At 41.8% G+C, this 19,347-nt stretch overlaps 1 protein-coding gene across 1 annotated transcript in view; it reads right to left on the reverse strand.

Moving 5' to 3' along the window:
* The window catches only part of TRPV1 (transient receptor potential cation channel subfamily V member 1), a 636,007-nt gene that overhangs the window by 468,367 nt on the left and 148,293 nt on the right, over positions 1-19,347 (reverse strand). Inside the window, exon 5 of the mRNA XM_044054872.1 lies at positions 1,225-1,365. Coding sequence (XP_043910807.1) covers positions 1,225-1,365 — 141 coding nt within the window. The remainder of the gene's footprint in view (positions 1-1,224; positions 1,366-19,347) is intronic.

Here is a 19,347-nt window from a genome sequence, read left to right on the forward strand (position 1 = left end):
TTGAGTTCAAGCAGCAGCCCACACCAGCTATAAGCTGTATGAGCCCTGTGGCTTTAAGACAATGGTTTTCATGTGCCTATAATGTACCTAGGTAAAACATTTTATTAAAAATTGTCTCAGATGTCAATGGTGCTAAATTTTTCATGAAGCAATGTGCAGCTTTGCTAGTAACTGCACATCCACCTTAGTCAAACCTATCCTCCCTTTTTAACTCTTCTCTTCTCCTGTCTACTTTTCATGTCTTATTTCATTTCTTTTCTGTCCTATATGCCGTATTATTCACCTTCTTGTTATTGCTTTTTTGCATGCAACATTTGAGTGACCAAAATAAATGTTTCTAAATCAAAATATTCCAGAAACTGTTTACATAACTGAATTATTAGCATCCCATCAACTTGGGCAAAGTTGAAAGTGAAAGTGAATTTAACTATTCACTAACCATATCATTAATTTTAAACAAAATCATACCTCTCAACCTTTCAGAACAAAAAATCTGGAGAAAGCCCTAAATAAAAGTGGGACAAAGGCCCAAAAATTGGGACACTTTTTAAATATTGCTCTTACAAACTTAGAAAGTTGATAAAATAATAAGTTTTGGACTAGACTGAATTTTCTGAGGGGTATGAAGATCAAAACTCAAACGTCTGTCATTATTTTCTAACTTCACTCTTTAATGATTTGTCACTAATTTGCCAGAAAACCACAATTTTATGAAAAACAATCCAAAAATATGAGGCAGAAATCTCGAAATGCTGTGAAAATCTGTACAGTTGAGAGGTATGATAAATTCTTCCATTAGCTATAAAACTGTTTTTAGTACATTTTACAGTTCCCAGTACTTTTCTAAATAGGTAGAATATAATGCTCTCCTGTAGCAAGTTCTAACTGGGATAGAAAGCCAAGGACATAAAAGATTTACTGAAAATTTGAGGGGAGAAAACCTAGTAATCCGCTTTGTATTCCCATTTCCGATTCACATTACAAGGTGTACTCTTCAGTTTTGTCCCTCTTCTGTTCCTCTTAACATAATTATATTACTGCATGTTGAAACTATAGGAGCTGTTAGAAGAAAGAAAATTATAGTTGTTAATTCAAATTAATGATTGGTACACTACGTAAGAGGTGTAAGAACTCTCGGGTACATTAGACAGATTGCTGGAATAATACAAAATATTTAAGCATGACAAAGTATTTGTAGATATAATATCTGAGATAAATACTTACCAAAATAAAATCCAGTACCACTTTTCTTGTGAGAAAAGAATTCACCACAAGCCTTTGCATGTATATCAGCTCCATTCTTAACCAGCAGTTTCACTAACTGCATACTCCTCCTCTCAATAGCAATATGGAGTGCAGATTGACCTAGAAAAGTGAAATTATAAGTTATTCTGCAACTGCTACTTGACTAAACTGTGATGAAGCTTTGAGAAATAATAAGTAAGACAGAAAAAAATGATTGGCAGCGTTTGTGAGAGTGAGAAAGCTCAACACATATATGACAGATGAAATGAGGCATTCACTTAGGGTAAGTATGTGACTCCACTATCCTTCACTCAGTATGCTGCTGTACTTATCTGAACACAGACATGCTGACTTGCATCACTAGAGGGCATATCTGTATCAAAATACAGACTGTATCTTGTTGCATATGTATTTGTGTATAAGGGTGTCAATTAATATTAGTTACCTAGTGATGGTCTAAAGCAAACTAAGGAATGTCAAAATTCCCTAGCACTTTAGTCAAGCAGATAGTTGTTTTTATTTTGTACAAAATGGGAGCTCAACAGAAATTATGTCAACACTTCAGTCATCTTAAACACACTGCCCACAGTTTATAAATGCAATGCATTACAGGAAACATTCACTCTTGAATAGCAATGATATACAGTAATCTTAAAGAGGCAATGGCTTTAGTATATACTGACAATATATGCAAATATTCTACTAGCTTGACTCTTCTTAAATCTCAAAGGGGTACATATTTAAAGGGAATACACACTTTAAAACAAGAAGAGGCCACGGTGGTGCAGCAGTTAGCATTGTCGCCGCACAGCAAGAGGTTCTCCTGTTCGATTCTCGGCTGGTGTGCCTTCTGTGTGGAGTCTGCATGTCCTCCCTGCAGTTGAGTGACATTTAAAGACATGCAGGTAGGTGCATGCGTGAATGGGTGTGCCTTCTTTGAAGGTTGGGCATCGGGCTGGCACCTCAGCACCGTAAAAATCCACTGCCAATCATTAGCGGACCAGAGTTCCACCGTGGCAACCCCTAACCAGGAAAAGCCGAAAGACATTACTTTACTTACACACTTTAAAACAACTAGTCAGTCTCTCAGGCAATAAACTGAAATGCAAATATACATCTGAAGTATAGGACTCTGAAACCTGTTATAAAGGAAAGTTTTTGTTTATATGTTTTCTGTTTATTTTATATATAATGGATAAGTGATACAATGCCACAGCATTTTTTTCTGTGAGTATTACTATACAATTATTAGGATTTGTCCCAGAAGACTGCGGTTTCAAGATCTTGGAGACATCTTCTTTCCATGAGATGCAGCAACCTTGTTGCTGATATATATATAAGAAGGAGGGGTGAGGGTATGCAGAACCCCATATCAGGGGGAGAAGATGGGCTCATCCATTGAAATAAAATTCCTTTATAGTGATTTTTTTACATAAAATGCTGTTTGAATTTGAGTAGTATTACTGTATTGTGATTGCAGATCTGTACCTCACTTAAGAAAAGAATCAATGTCTTGTAAGCCAAGTGTAGTATATATGCACTGCTCAAAACAAATAAATTCATTTTTAACCAGTATCAACAGTGCACACCTGCAAATCCTCCACGCTTACTTATTACAAAGATTATGACATTTTCCCTCAGTATAATACAGTTTCTGTACAGACTGCGCCTGAATTCCACACCTCCTACCTGTATGGTGATACATCTGGGGTAGCCATGCAAAGGTTGCCTCACTAATGACAATAAATCCTTCCTTTCAAGGAGAATAGCAGAGGAATGTTGATATATGGTGGAGGACAGGAAATAATGGTAGTCACTGACCAGTTCAGACAGCTACCACAGTATGTCTTTTCTGCACACATCAAGCACAGACAGCTTTGCTTGTGGCCAGAAAATAATTGTATATAGAATCTTAGTTAAAGTTTTACTTCAAAACTACTCGGCAAAAGAATCTTAAGATTGTTACTGAACAGAAATTAAATTCAGAGAGTCTTAGACTGAGTTTTGATTTGGAGAAACTCTTTAAAGACTCTTCACACTACTGTTCTTCTCCGAGTGTGAAGTCTTTCAGGAAATTTACTTTTAAAGCTGTAAGCGCATGCTAAGCTAAAGTTTATTCACAGGACTCTTGTTAAAAAAAAACAGCAACCAAAGATGAAAGACAAAATAGTGATCAGAGATTTGTTTGACAGTTATTGATAGTAGAGATCTAGGATTATAAGCAACTAAAAAGTGAATTTGGAAAGACTCGTGTACAGAGGTTTGTTGTAGGGATGATAACCATAGCAACTTTGGAATGTCACCAAGCAAGGAGTATACAGTCCTGGATATAGTTTTTTTTTTTTGTTGTTGAAAGCTACACATTACAGAAGTACAGAATATGAGACTTGTTAACAGCAAGGGAATGTATGTGGGATAGAATTTTGGGTACTTACGTATTATCGCAACCAGATTTTCACGATAATATTGGTTGCTTCCAGATGTGTACATTTTACCAGTACTGACTTGAAAATGTCACATTAACTGTTTTCTTTCACACTGAAATTTTTTTGAGGCAGGATTATCGATTAAACATGGAAAAAGTAATGTTTAACCGCATGCTGGCCTGAAAACGAGTATGGGAATTAGCGTACCTTGTTACTTTACATCTTTACTTACAACAGATAAGTTTGGCTTACATTCAGGAAGATGCGACTACAATTGTTGACAACTTTCTCTCCACGCACAAAGAAACAGTACAACAGCAAATGAGAAATCCACATCTTTTTTAGCCGTAATCATTGAAACAATCTCTGTTTGTCCGAGGATAGCACTATCACAATTACAAGTAGCCAAAGCACCACTGTCAACTTCTCACATACCAAACTACCCTACATGTCAGCATAATGCAATATCATCAGTTTGGCAAATCTTTTACTGTTATTGCAAGCTTCTATTCTTAAAAAAAAAAAAAATTTCCTCCTTTCAAGTCTGTTTGTAATTTTTTTATAAATAGTCTACCAAAAAGCATTTCTCCAGGTCTCCCCATGTTTTTCTTTTCAGCATTCCACCTTGATGAGAGAAAACACTCCTTTCGACAGTAACATACACAGCAGCCCAGGAAATTAAACCGTGCATGTGTAAAGCACGCAAAACAGGAAGAAGACTTTCACAGTTGTTTTATCTTCCTGAGTGTAAGCTAAACCTATTTGTTGTAATTAAAGATGTAAAATAACAAGTGGCACTAATTACCACACTCGTTTTCATGCCAGCATTCATATTACCGTAACCGCGAAAATCTGGTTGCGCTAATAGTTAAGTACCGAATTCTGTTTTAGGGCTGCTGAGAATGCTGAATGAAGGGAAATATCAACAAACATGAAGTGTAAAGTCTTGGAATGTGTTTTGCTTCTGATGCAGAGGCCAAGCATTAAGTCATACTAACAGAAATCTGGGTATGGGAACAAACCCTAATGACGAGTAGAGCCAGGCAGAAGGGGTTAACTAGATAAAGTGGGCAAAGGCTTGCTGTCATTTCTCCTGAGGGATTTTGGTAGGGTCAGGTATACCACCAGCACTTTGGAGGCTTTGGGTGGCAACAATTCCAGCCCCTAAGAATGCAAGTCTCAGTATGTTCAGGTGCATTAACTGGTAGTAAGTACAGTAATGCAATGTATTTGCCAGGCTGACACTGCACTCACAGCAGTAAAGGGTTTAATGAGGTGAAAAAGATCCCCTTTTATAGAGTAACAGGTGCTGTGAGAACCTTGTTACAGGCAGGCAGGGTCTGCATGGGGTCTGGTAATGTACTCCTATCCTTACTATAACTGGTGATCCTGTAAAAGCTCAGCTGGTGATACAGGATAAAGGCCAGGAAATCTGGCATGGGCACAGTGGGTGGTATTTATTTCCCTGGCTTGCTTTTAAGAAGTGGTTCATTGAAATTCAGCAGGTATGTAGTCATTTTTTTTCTATGCTGCCAAGAGGTTTTGCAATCTTGGATTAAATCATATTAGTCTAGGAGATTCAGGGGGATTAATTTCCCTCTGTGGACATGGGGGGCTTACCTCCCACAAAAGAAAAAAGAAAATATTTTGCTGATTGCCTGTTTGTCTAAACAAGCTCAGTTAGCCAAGTATCACTTAAAAAATGAGTCAAGGATGAAAACCATACATCTGCGGGAGTGTAGACCTCCCCAGAAACAATTAATTAAAACATTAATTAGAATGGGTGTTGTTTCAAAGCTGTTGAAGTGCAGTCTTGGCTTATTCTGCAGTTATAGCCTGTAGAATATTGGATTAGTCTGCAAAACAGTCTGTAGAATCTTGGAATAGTCTGCAGTCCCATCTTGTATAATCTTAAAATAGTCTTATGCACAGTTTGTAGAAACTTGGAATAGTGTGCAGTCACAGTCTGTAGAATCTTGGGACAGTTTGCATTCAAAGTCTGTAGAATCTTGGGATAGTCTGCAGTCACAATCTGTAGAAACCTGGATCAGTCTGCAGTCACAGTCTGTAGAATATTGGGATAGTCTTAGGCACAGTTTGTAGAAACTTGGAACAGCCTGCAGTCACAGTCTGTAGAATCTTGGGATAGTCTATAGGCACAGTGTGTATAATCTTGGGATAGTCTGCATTCACAGTGTACATAGTTGTGGGATAATCTGCAGTCACAATCTGTAGAATCTTAGATCAGTCTGTAGTCACAGTCTGTAGAATTTTGGATCAGTCTGTAGTCAGTCTGTAGAATCTTGGCATAATCTTAGGCGCAGTTTACAGAAACTTGGAATATTCTGAAGTGACAGCGTATAGAATCCTGAGATGGTCTGCAGTCACAGCCTGTAGAATTTTGAAAGAATCTACAGTCACCTTATGTAGAATCTTCAACCAGAGTCTGTAGGTTCTGGAACATTTGGTATTTCCCGACCAATGACTGAATCTCTCCAATGACAGAATCTTGGACAGAGTTTATGTCAGAGCAGTTGACTGGAACATATTTGAACTTTCAGTAATTAAAAAGTATACAGAATTGGAGAGAGTTGTATTTAAATTCTACTAAATATAGGATCTTGGGACTGGCAGCTCCAAATAAGATTAGTTCTGAAGGAAGATTTACTTAACTGTGGAACTGATTAATGTAGAATCATATAGCAATAACCCACGCCTGAGTGTGGGTAATGCTGGATTTACCCACGGTTGGTGTGGTTTGGTCACGAGGGTGAAGCCCGAGTGGCCAAACAAAGACAACCATGGGTAAATCCAGCATTACTCACACCCAGAAGTGGGTTATTGCTATTATACAGTGACATTATTTAAGAAAAAAAATAATTACTTTTCTTAAATAATGGCATTGCATAATGATTCCTTGCTGTCCTTCCACAGCTGTCTGGTATTCTGCAGCATTTCTGATGTACTGCGCATGCGTATACTTATGCAGTACATCAGAGCTGTAGGCAAAAGTAACGGAGAAAGCAAGATCTCCGTTGCTTTTTACAAACTGTCTCGCTATGTTAAAGGAGTTTAACATAGCGAGACAGCTTTAAAGAAAGCAACGGAAAATCTCAGTTGCTTTTTTTAAAGTTGTCTCGCTATGTTAAACCCATTTAACATAGCGAGACAGTTTTGAAAAAAAACAACGGAGAAAGCAAGATCTCCGTTGCTTTTTAAAGTGTCTCGCTATGTTAAATGGGTTTAACATAGCAAGACAGGTTGTAAAAAGCAATGGAGATCTTGCGTTCTCCGTTGCTGTAAAAAAAAAAAAAAAAAAAGAGTTATACTAATGGAAAAAGTCTGGGCAACCGGACCTTTTTCCATTACTATAACTCTGATTTGTCCAAAATTCAGTATAGTGCCTCACCTAAGTCCTGCCAAAGCGTAAAAAGAGACCAAATGCAGATAAAATCGTAGCAGAACACAGCTTGAAGTCCAAAATGAGTTTAATAAAAGCACATAAAACTCAGACACAGAAATCTCCAGGAAGAATGAGCACTCATTCTTCCTGGAGATTTCTGTGTCTGAGTTTTATATGCTTTTATTAAACTCATTTTGGACTTCAAGCTGTGTTCTGCCACGATTTTTTCTGCATATAACTCTGATTTACAACGTGCACGCTAACCAATCAGTGTGCACGTTTTGGAATATTAATGGAGGGTCGTTGTATAATAGAACTGTTATCAAACTAACACAGTAATGTTTTGGACATTTGTATCAAAGCTACTGAGCACAGTACGCATTGCTAACCATCAAGCAGAAGACAAAACATTGCACCAGAACCCTTGCATTCATAATATTAACACTGTCAGCAACATGTGAAAGAATAATGGACTGAGTTTTGATCTGTCACAACTGACTGCAGAATCTTTTTGAACTGTCAGCAACTAGAGCATTGTAAATGTACATTCAGGCAGAGAAAAGGGAATAGGGTACTATGATGTGGATGAAAAACACCGTCAGGTGGAAAAGTGATGTTTTAGAACTCAAGGCACAGAACCAAGGTGGGAAGGAAGTATGTGAGAAGCCAATAGAGACATTCAAATATAAAATCAGCATAGGAAATATTGCTTCATGAAGAGGACGATGATTTGAATTAGGACTAAAAAACAACAGGCAGCACAGCAACACATGACAGTGAAAATAAAAGGCTGAATTTTGTTTTTATTGATAATGAAATCTGACAGAGTATGGGGAAAGAAAAAAAGCTGATGCTGTACATAAAGCAATAGTTCTTTTCCCCAAATTTTAGCTATGTTGAAGAAGAAATAATTAGTGGGTGGGTCATCCCTTATACAGAGAATACACAGGTGCTCAGCTCTTGCTAAAATCAGTTTTATTTTAATTCTTCATTTGCTGCTAGTAGTGATCAAGAAAAGCAGAGTCTGCTCTTCTGCACGGACTGCCTTGTATATTTCTATATTGACATTTGTTTTTACATAGTATAATCTGTCTGTTGGTAGAAAACATTTGGTCTATTTCATGTGCCTGACTGTTGCAGTTAACCTAAGGAAGCTAGTTGCCTGCTCCATCTTCCTTCTCATTCCTCTAGAAATCTTACACTTCTTTAAAAACATCGACACTATTTACTTTCACTATCCTTTCTGGTAATAATTTCAGCTTCTCAATCACCTTTTTCTTTAAAAAAGTGCTCTCTTATCTCAGGATTAAACTATTTCCTTGATGTTATGATCATGCCCCCTGCAATATAGCATTCCTTCACAAAGCATTTCCCTCACGTTTACCAAGTGCTGCCTTCTACACATACAGCAAATCCCCTCCCCTTCATTTCAAATGAAAAATGTTGATTTATCCTAGCATGTCCTTATCTGTCATACCTTCAGTAGTCCTCACTATCTGCCATTTTTCTAAACACTGTCCATAACCACAACTTTCTTTGACTAAAAGGCTTCCAGAACTGCAAATAATGCACATAATGTGATTTTTAACCATGCCTGAAAAAGGATTATTACTACCTCCATCTCTTTTGATTCCAATCCCTTAGACAAGCAGAACAAGGAGAAGATTACTGTCAGCTGCCTGTCGGGTTCTCGGATCTGCCACATAACACAGGCGGGTTCCGGCATGTAGATCGCGAGACAAATGCCCGCGAGCTACATCACCGAAACCAGAAGGCCGCAGCACCGCTAAACCGTAGAGCGGTGCTGCCGAAACGTAGTAACGCGGCGGAAAGATGCGGCGGTGAGAAAACAGACAAAAGCGGACGGCCCCTAAGGCAAACACGCAGGCCGTCAGCACACAGCGTACACGGCCGGCAAACACACGCGGATCGGCGCGAAACACAGCACAACGGTAGTGCTCCAAAACAGTTGCATAAGCACTCATACACCCAAAACAGTTGCAGAAGCAGTCCTAAACCCAAAACAGTTGCAGAAGCAGTCATAACACCAAAACAGTTGCATAAGCACTCATACACCCAAAACAGTTGCAGAAGCAGTCCTAAACCCAAAACAGTTGCAGAAGCAGTCATAACACCAAAACAGTTGCATAAGCACTCATACACCCAAAACAGTTGCAGAAGCAGTCATAAAACCATTACTTACCCTCACAGCCCCAGTTGTCCACGCAAACACAGCAAACAGTCCCCGAGAAGCAGGAAGTAAAGTCCCCAGCACGTAGAGCAATGCACAGCACACTTTACCCGAGAAATGCTGCATAGAAAAGCAGGTCATGTGTCAGGCTAAACCCTTAAAGGTACAGACAAAGCAGTGTCAGGGTCAATAGACCACACACACTATAACCTGTCTGTGTACTAGTAGTAAGCATGTCACAGCAGGGTGTCTGTAGTATAGGACAAACCCAGATAACAGGCATGCCTGCAACAAACAGTACCTACCCTGCTAGAGCCCCTGAGTGCAGTTGTAGGTGTGAACATGCTAACCTGGTAAAGCATGACACACTAACCCAGTAGCAGGGGATATAGTAGCTGTAACCCATCTCCGACTCCACAGTAGAGTAAGACATGCAGCTTCTGCTAAACACGCCACGTTGTCCCTGTTACAGGAGTATAGACAAGTACCCAGCCCCATGTAGGAAGACAAGGGTGCAAGACAGAGGTACCTCCCTAAGTAACATCTGCCACTCAAGCAGACACCAAGCCCTAAACCGTGATTGGCTGGCAGCAACAACAGGGAGTTAAAGGGGCTGGCACAGTACACACAGAACCTGTGCTCAATCAGGCATCGTGGACTCTAAACAGAGTACAAGCATACGGCAACCCCAGGGATGTGTTAACTGCAGACATTGCAACCATAGGGAAGAGACAGTCAGAGGCGGTTGGAGTGCACGGCTGTACAGGGCCATTGAGACAGACAGAGTTACTACACACGGTATAAGACAAGGAGGTGTAAACCGAGTGGCCTACTGTCTGGAAGGGACTGTGTCCAGGTTCAGTAGTATATCCCATACCAAGCTCCACCGGCTGTGATGGATTCTGAGAGACCATCTACAAGTGCTGCAACCATGCTGGAATGTATGTATCTGTATAGCCCTGGTCTGATTGGCAACAGATACAGCACAGTGCCCAGCCAACGTGGCAAACCCATGCTGGTGTTGGAGGGGTACCTCTACCATTTGGAACGTGAGACACCACCAAAACGGTACTGGGCATGTAGTGAGCGGAGAACGAAGGCATGCAGAGGACGTGCCATCACTGTTCGGCAGGAAGAGGGTGAGGAATTGCTGAAATCACTGCCACACCAGCACGGCCCAGATGCAACAATGGCACAAGTGGCTACATTGCGAGCAGAACTGCGGCAGAGGGCGGTAACTGGTAATGAATTGCCAAGCTTGGTAATGCAGAGTGTGCTAGGCACAGCAGATGACAATGTACTGCAGGAGATGCCTTGTCGTGTGACCCTTCGAAGAAGCATCACCAGGGTACGGCAGCAGGCACGGGCATCCATGGCTACACCTCCAGCAACCCTTGCAGATATTGATGCCAGCCAGTATCCACTCCGTAGTGGCAGCTTCATACTTCGTAGAAGGTCGGATATGGATAGTACCGCTTCCTTGGTAGTACTTACTACAACACAGAACCTGACTGACCTGTGCAGGTCCGACTTTGTTCTTGGTGATGGCACCTTTCCCACACGGGCCGATATCTGTCGCCAGCTATATACATTACATGGCTGTATTGGCACCCCCACCTCAATGAGGGTCGTACCCCTGGTGTACTGTCTCGTGACACGGAAGTCGGAGTCTGCATACACCACTTTGTGGGAGGTGCTGAGGGGTATGGCATCTGACCAGGGATGCACTTTGTCACCACAGTATATCATGACTGACTTTGAGAAGGCAGCAATTCGTGCCAGCTGGAAGGCATTCCCTAGGAGTATTCTGAAGGGATGCCTATTCCATTTTGCACAGATCATCTGGCGACAGATCCAACATCACCACCTTGTCGCCCTCTATGGCACGGACACTGCTTTCTCCATTGCCATTCGCAAGCTGATAGCGTTGGCATTCCTACCTTTGGATGATGTTGTCCCTGTATTTCTGGACATTGTGTCTTCCTTACCAGAATGTGCCCAGCCGATTGGTGTATTTCTAGACCATCATTATGTCCGAGGCCGACCACGCAAGTATGCATCCCGCTGTTCAGTACAGACACGAATGCCATCGTCATACCCTCTGCGGTTCTGGAATGTGTCCGATGTCTCTGAGATGGACTTCCCACGTACTAACAACCAGGTGGAGGCGTGGCATCGTCGGCTGAAGGTATTACTGGGTCGCCCTACTGTACAGCTAGCTGACCTTCTGTGTGTTCTGCAGCAGGAGCAGAACCTGACGGATACCCGACGTGAATCTCTTCTGCGGGGGATGCCTGTAACACCGTGTAAGAAGGCTATTGTAGTAAGGGAGCGTTGCCTAAAGCACATCTTACAACATAAGTGTGACTACACTAATGTGCAGGATTTCCTCCGTGCTGTGGCACATTTCTACAAATTATGATGCTGTCTGGGTTTCGTATGCACCAAGCACAACACACATCACATTGCATATGCAATTAATAAAGGCTTTGCCCATAGCACACGGGTTCCATGGTACCACTTTCATGCCCACGTGGCATGCTATCCCAGCAGGATTTTCCAGTAACACTTTCACATGGTGGCTTCTAAGAGGGTGCACAGTGTATCACTGTGGTGGTTTGTATCTGCCACCTGTGGTTAGGGTGTAGGGGTTCCCTCAATTTTGACAGGGAATTGTCCACAGTCCTTTGTCACTGCAGTTAAAATGTCATCCTGCCATGTGTCCACATCCAGCTGTCTCACAGGTGGGTGTCGCACCGCCTAGGTGCCTGGACCCAACACAGGCACTTAGGTCACTCCAGAACAAGTACAAGTATGATGCTGTCATTGTACATGTTGGTGTGAATGATCTAAGACGTACCTCCCTGGACTGCATGAAAAGAGACATTGAGGAGCTCTCTGATCATGTAGCCCAAGCTGGTATGACCCTGACCTTGAGTAGCACACTACCTTCACCTAGAATGATACCACAATACAAAGGCAAAATGATCAATTTCAACAATTGGCTAAGCTTCTGGTGTCATTCTAAGGGGATCCAGTGTCTGTCTGCCTGGGATGACATGATAGAAAAGCCTCGCTGTTTTGCCAGAGATGGGTTGCACCTGTCACCCCTAGGTTTTCGAATACTGGCCAAGGCTCTTGCCGTCCCCATAGTGCCTTTTTTAGGCAAGGCTCAAAGGACAAACCAACCACCGTAACCAGCACAGGTAACCAAAAACTAAGGGTAATGCTACTCAACGCCAGAAGTCTCAACCTCAAAATGCACACACTCGAGGCTCTCCTCAGCATGGAGAAAATCGATGTTTGTGCAGTGATGGAAACCTGGTTCAAGGCTCAAGAGAGCACCCCAACACTGCCAGGTTACAATTCATATCATACCTTCCGCCCTCAGTTACCGGATCACAGTACAAAGGGTGGAGGTGTATCCATATTCATCAAGGATACCCATATCTCCAGGTTATTAGCACAGCATGATGCCCCAGAGATCATCCATGCGCAACTATCAGCAGGCAAAACCACATTTCAAGTCGTAGCCGGTTATAGATCGCCCACCATGTCCCAAGATGCTCACTCTGCATTCCTTGAGACATTGGAAAATATAAAGGTCCTACCCAACACCATAATCTTGGGTGATTTCAACTACCCTGGTATAGACTGGGCGAACTACCAATGTTCCAACTCCTATGCTCAGCAATTCATAGAATTTATAAATTGAAATGCCCTTGAACAACTAGTATGTTCCCCCACTAGAGGGGACAACATATTGGATTTAATCATCACAAATATGGGTGCCAATTGTACCACACCCATTATCACCCCCTCCTTAGTCAGATCCGACCCCAAACTGATAACCCTGGACATCCTCACTCCTCCACCTCCCCCAATCAAAGAAACCATAGTCAAAAACCTTTCCAAAGCAAACTTCAAACTACTTGCATCCGAAGTGGAAAGCTTCACTATTCCCTTGCAGAAGGATAATGATATCCAGGATGCGGAATCCTACACCAAGGCACTCTATATGCATCTTCAGGATTGCATGAACCGTGCTATCCCCAAATAAAACCAAGACTCCTTCCTCAAGCAAGAAGAAACCAGTCTGGTGGACCCCGGCCATAAGCAAACTTTACAATAAAAGGAGGAGGCTTATACAAAAAAAGGCCAAATCTCAAGTAGAAAAATCATCCCTGATCAGCATTAGTAAGAAATTGAGGGCCCTCATCAAGTCAACTAAAGCTAATTTTGAAAAGAAAGTTGCCAAGGATAACCATAAGGCCTTCTATGGCTACATCAAAAACCTAAATGGCAATTCTCAGGTCTGTTCTGTGCTAGTACAAAATGGAACAAAATTCACTGACCCTTCTGACATTGCCAACATCTTGGCTGACAGGTTCAGTGCAAATCCCCCCCCCCCCCCCACCACCACCTACAGGGCCTATTACCATTCTAGGGGATTGTGTAAGTCTAATTATTACTGATACATTGGTTAACAAGGCTCTATCTAAAGCTAAAAACACTGCCTCCGTGGGACCAGATGGTGTCCCAGGCTGTGTCATACGCAAGCTCCGAAAGGAATTAACCCCGCATCTTAATACCCTGTTCAGTCTCAGCCTCTCCACAGGATATGTGCCCATAGAATGGCGCATGGCAATGGTGGTCCCGCTACACAAGGGTGGGGCCACAACTGACCCTGGGAGCTACCAACCAATAAGCCTGACCAGTCTGATCTGTAAGGCTATGAAGCGAATCATTATGGAACTCATAAATGGAGAGATTGGGAACCTCCAGTCGCTGGACCCCACACAGTTCGGCTTCATCAAGGGCAGATCATGCCTCCTGAACCTGGTGGATTTCTTTGAGACAGTTACTCAGGCTATAGATAATGGAAAGGAGGTACACACGGCTTACCTTGACCTTGCTAAAGCATTTGACACCATTCCCCATTCAGGTATTATTGATAAGCTCACCTGCCTGGGCATAAACCCTTACGTCACAAGATGGATCACAAACTGGCTCTCAGAAAGATCCCATAAAGTAAGAGTAGTGGGATCTATGTCCGAATCCAGACCAGTAATGAATGGTGTGCCTCAGGGCTCTGTCCTGGGGCCCCTCCTGTTTGGCATATACTTCTCAGAAGTACAGGCAACCACGGAAGGGCTGTGGCTGACTAAGTTTGCAGACGACTGCAAACTGGGTGCTATAATAGAGTCTCCGGCCAACATGGAGATCCTCCAGAAGGGCCTAAATGAGACTGATGCATGGTGTCAAAGCCATGGTCTCAAGCTAAATGCAAAAAAATGCGTAGTAATCCCCTTTGGAAAAAACAGAGTAACCGCAAACTACAACATATGAGGTAATCCCCTGAAATCTGAAGAAGAAATAAGGGATCTAGGGACCCAAGTAGATAGTCAGCTTTCCTTTGATAACCATGTTGCCAAAGTGGTTAGAAAATCCTTCTATGTGACCCATCTGATCATGAAAGGGTTTGCATCAAGATCTAAGGATGTAATGGTGCCCCTCTACTCTTCCCTCATCAGACCCATTATTGAGTACAATGCACCAATTGGAATGTACCTGGCTAGACATCTCCAGCAGCTGGAGAGACCACAAAGGTACCTAACCAAGAGGATTACTGGCCTCAAACAGTTGCCCTATGCAGCACAATTGAAAAAGCTAAGACTGTTCTCTGTTACATACCACTTTCTCAGAGGCGATCTCTGTCTAACGTACAGAGCCATGTCCAACCCAGAATTGTTGAACATGCGCCATCTTAGCAAAACCAAATCTACTCAAGCTACACACTCTAGGGATATAAACCTCAACACAACAATGAATAGAACATGCTGGAGGGATAGATTCCCTTCGCAGAGACTTCCCTTATTATGGAACGGGGTCTCGATCTACATAAGACAGAGCCCCTCACTATCACTCTTCAAGAGGAACCTTGATGAGTGGATGCGTAACAGAAAGTTCACACCGGGGATCACACCAACAGCACTACTAGATAGGGGCCAAGGGTACTAGCTGCTAGTACAAGGGTCTAGGGAACTACTAAAGGGGCGGTGAATACCGCACAACGTGGCTAGGCTAATATATGCCTTCGGGCAGATAGCCCAATACCAACCTATGAACATATGCCCCATGGCATTTCATTTCCATTTACTGCTATCCTTATACACTTTGAATTACAGTGTATGTTTTCTGTAATGGTAAAGTTCAGGTCCTTCTATTTTCATTTCACCCTGACTCCTATAGCTGTGCATTCCGGCCCTGTGTTTTCATTCCTCAGCTATAATACCATACATTTGGGCAGGAATTCCACCTCTCTGACCATGCTTTCGGCTTCCTGCAGTCCCTCTTCACACTTGCTCCCTCATCCATAACCCCACCCCACCCCAGCCTGGGTGCCATCTGCAAACAGACTGATACAGCTTTCCATGTCCTATATGAAATCCATGACCAATGCATTAAACAAGGTTGGAGTCAAGAATGCTCCCTACCGAGTAACATTGTCCAAATTCCAGACCCTTCGACAGTGCCCTTCCCAACTTTCATTTTATATTCTCTAAGCACTTCTTTAACCATGAAGATTACACTGACTTGTAACTTCCAAGGCTACTTCTAGCTCCACCCTTTGTATACTGGTAGCCCTACCACTTGTCTTCAGTCTCTTGGGACCACCCTTCTCTAAGGGACTGTTTGAAAAGTTCTGTTAGAGGTTTCATCTAAACACTAGCAGCCTTTTTGGGAGTCCTTTATGGGCACCCCGTCTGGTCTCTGCACCTTATCCTCCTTTAGTCGCCTGGCTGTCTTTTCCATCAATTATATTTATCCCTTCTGTCTATCTCTCTCTCTCTCTCTCTCTCTCTGTCATTCCCCTACAGATGTTCTCTCAGCCTTGTGCCTTTCCTTCTGCTTTTTTGTTGAACATATACATAAAATACTCAAGTAGAATGTTCCCCTGTTCTTTGGCTTCTTTATGTGTCTGTCAATCCCAACTTGTTCCCTAAGTTTTCTCTCCGTCTTTTTTCTTTCTTCACTGTATCTGTTGTAGTACCTGCTTCTCACCTTCACTCGTTCTCTTCTTTTGCTTTCCTAACAAACTTCCACCCATTTTCTAAACTCTATGTATCCTTTTCTATAATTTTACCCCATGATCCCTCAGTTCTTGTATCTTGAGTCTTTTTTTTAAGCCAGGCTGTTTTTTTCCTTCTTTTGCCCTGTACACTGTTTGCAACTCTTTTCCACCTCTCCCCAAATTGCCCCTTTTATAGTTTCCCAGAATTCCTTCTTTCACTTGATCTCCTACTACTTCAATACCAAGATCGCTTATTATGTCCCGCTTTCATCTTCCATAATCTGCTACCAAATAGTCCTAGGCCCGTCTCTTTGGTATTTCTTCAAAGCCGGTGAAAAGCATGCTGATGCATGGTCAGTGTTAGCCAACGAAGCCCTGACCTACAAATCTTGCACTTCATCCCACTATAGAGAAAAGAGTCAATTCTTTTCTTAGTCTTTGTTCCAGCTGGTATTATACTCAATATCTTCCAAATCCATACTGTACATGACTGGATCCTTTCATGAATTATAATATTAATGTGATTAATGCTGTTCTCCTTGATTATTCCTGCTAGTTCTAAACTGATCCTGTTCCACTCTTTTAGATACTTGGAAAGCCCTTGAGGAATGTAGTGGCTAGCTATAGGGTACATTTCAAAATGAAACAAGCATAATAAAGTCAGCAGAAAATTCTAGGTTTGAATATAGCTTCTCTTTTATACTTGGGGGGCTTAGTAAATGTTATAACTTTTCTTAGTGGTCATTGTTTTTTCATGAAAATAAGCACTTGCACCAGATAGTCTTTGCACAAATTAAAAGAATAAGCTGAAAAAAATGTTGTTTCATGTTAGGATGCAATATTCCCTAAGTAGTTACATACAAATGATGCTCTGTACCATTATTCCATTGTTCTGTAATAGTGCTTTATTTTTGAAAGTATGCTGGTCTGTGAAATGCAGATAATGAAAGTGGTGCTATGTTAGAGAAATGGCATCCATGTCTAGAGCTGCACTGCTTCACTTCCTGATAGTGTTAATGTGTCTAGAAGGAACTATTCCATCCAGTGGAAATAAGTGTAACAGCAGACGTGCACAGTAAGCAGACCCACACTTTGTATACCATGTGCAGTGCATGAGACCCTTCTTTTCTACCAGGAAAAACAAGATGTTCACAGGCATACCATTCACCCAGTATATGACATGTTCATTGTCCATTAATAAAAACATAAAATGGGTGTCATCAATGACTCCAAAAAGGTCTTATAAGCAGCATTAAACAACTATTCTGCAATCTTTCTGCTCCTCAGGAGTACAATTGCAATGTATTTCTGACTCTTTGCCTATTTAACACAGGAAAAAACAATCTGGATAATCCAGTGTACACTTTACTACAGAGGAATGAAATAAGTATGGTTTTTACACTAAGACTGTGTGGATATTCAATGCATCCTCAGATGAAAACATTATCAGATATACAATTGTTACCACTGCAGATATGGCCATATTGAAATTGCCATCATAATATACACAAACTTGAAACACCCTCAGTCAACAGTGCCTTTATATACTACTTTTGTTCATAGACCATGAAGGAAGATCACCAAGTTGAGAGGAGTGGATGGACAAAGTAGTCATGACCACGTAGGGCAGGTAAATTCTCATAGGCCGCCCCTCATGACTCTTCCTTCCTAGGATATTGACTTCAGCTTGCAGGGGAACAAAGATGAGAACAAAAAAATAGCCTCGTCACAAGAATATATGATGCTGTTGGCTGACAGCTTTGCTCTACTGTCCTCCCTAGCTGCTGCTGACAACCTCATCTGGGGACTAATACAGATCCAGAGTTAAAATTCTCATTCCCTTCCTTCTCCCCAGGGCAGTTCAGGAGAAAGATGGGGGGGAGCCATGGGAGCGTAGTCAAAAAGGTGATAGTCAGCTGGTGTAGGAAACTCCAAAAAAGTTCACAGAGCTACCGTTATATACTACATATTTTAAACCACATATGTGATGTGATCTATCTCAGTCTATAATGTCATAATATTGGGGTTTGGCTTCTTTGATATCTTTTATAATTTTATTTGTTTGTCCTGGCATTCATTTTCCATGTTCATTATGAAAAATAATTCCTTTTGCAGGCTGTACCTTTCCTATCATTTTCCTATCTCTATTAATCCTGGGTTTTAACTTTAAAGCCAGGATGGATGAGATGGTCTCTGGGTTTGCATTTATTTATTTATTTGTGAAGCTTGACACTGACTTCAGCGCCATTAGTTTTCCTATCTCAAGCTCCCATGTTGCTACAGTAGAGCACCTAATTACCAGGTAAGTTTTCCTTCTCCTAGCAGGAAGGACTCTAGGTCTATCTGGGTCTAGTATGTCTCACAACAGGACAAGGGGAAGATAGTTACTAGTTGGAGTCTGTTGTACTGCTTCTCAGGATAATGTTTTTTTTTTTTTATCTAATTTTCCATGGGACTACAACAGGTAGTGATGTCAGCATGCCTTTGCCAGCATGCTCCAAGTCATGCAGTTTAAGAAGTCTGCCTATCCCCGAACATAACATTATGTCCTCTTGTGTGCCTCCTGAATTCCACCAGGGGGGTAATACAACATCAATGCAAACCCCTCCCTTTGATTCCTCCTCTCCCCTTCTCCCCCAGAATAGGTATACTGGCTGTCAGCTGCTCAGGCAGCCATTTATAGCTAACTCTCAGAGTTCCTAGTTCACTAGTTGACCTTGGCTCACCAGCTGCATAGACAAATGCTCTATATTTGTGCCAGGAAGCCAGCCTGGAATTGTAGTATCAGTAAAGAGACAGTATTTAGGATGTTAGATCTACATACCTTACCAACAGCCATAAGCAATGGGATAGTTTAGAAATGAAAACCACATATGTCCATGTGTAACTGTGAACAATATCCATGCAGAGTACGTACCTGATGATATCAGCTACAGACTACACCGAACTGCATGCACAGCTATGTGCCAGTAATGTAGAACAAACTGTGCATCTATGCAAAGCAAGA

This window comes from Protopterus annectens, chromosome 13.part0, assembly GCF_019279795.1.
Source record: "Protopterus annectens isolate FY-2018-M chromosome 13.part0, PAN1.0, whole genome shotgun sequence".
In the NCBI taxonomy this organism is placed as follows: Eukaryota; Metazoa; Chordata; order Ceratodontiformes; family Protopteridae; genus Protopterus; species Protopterus annectens.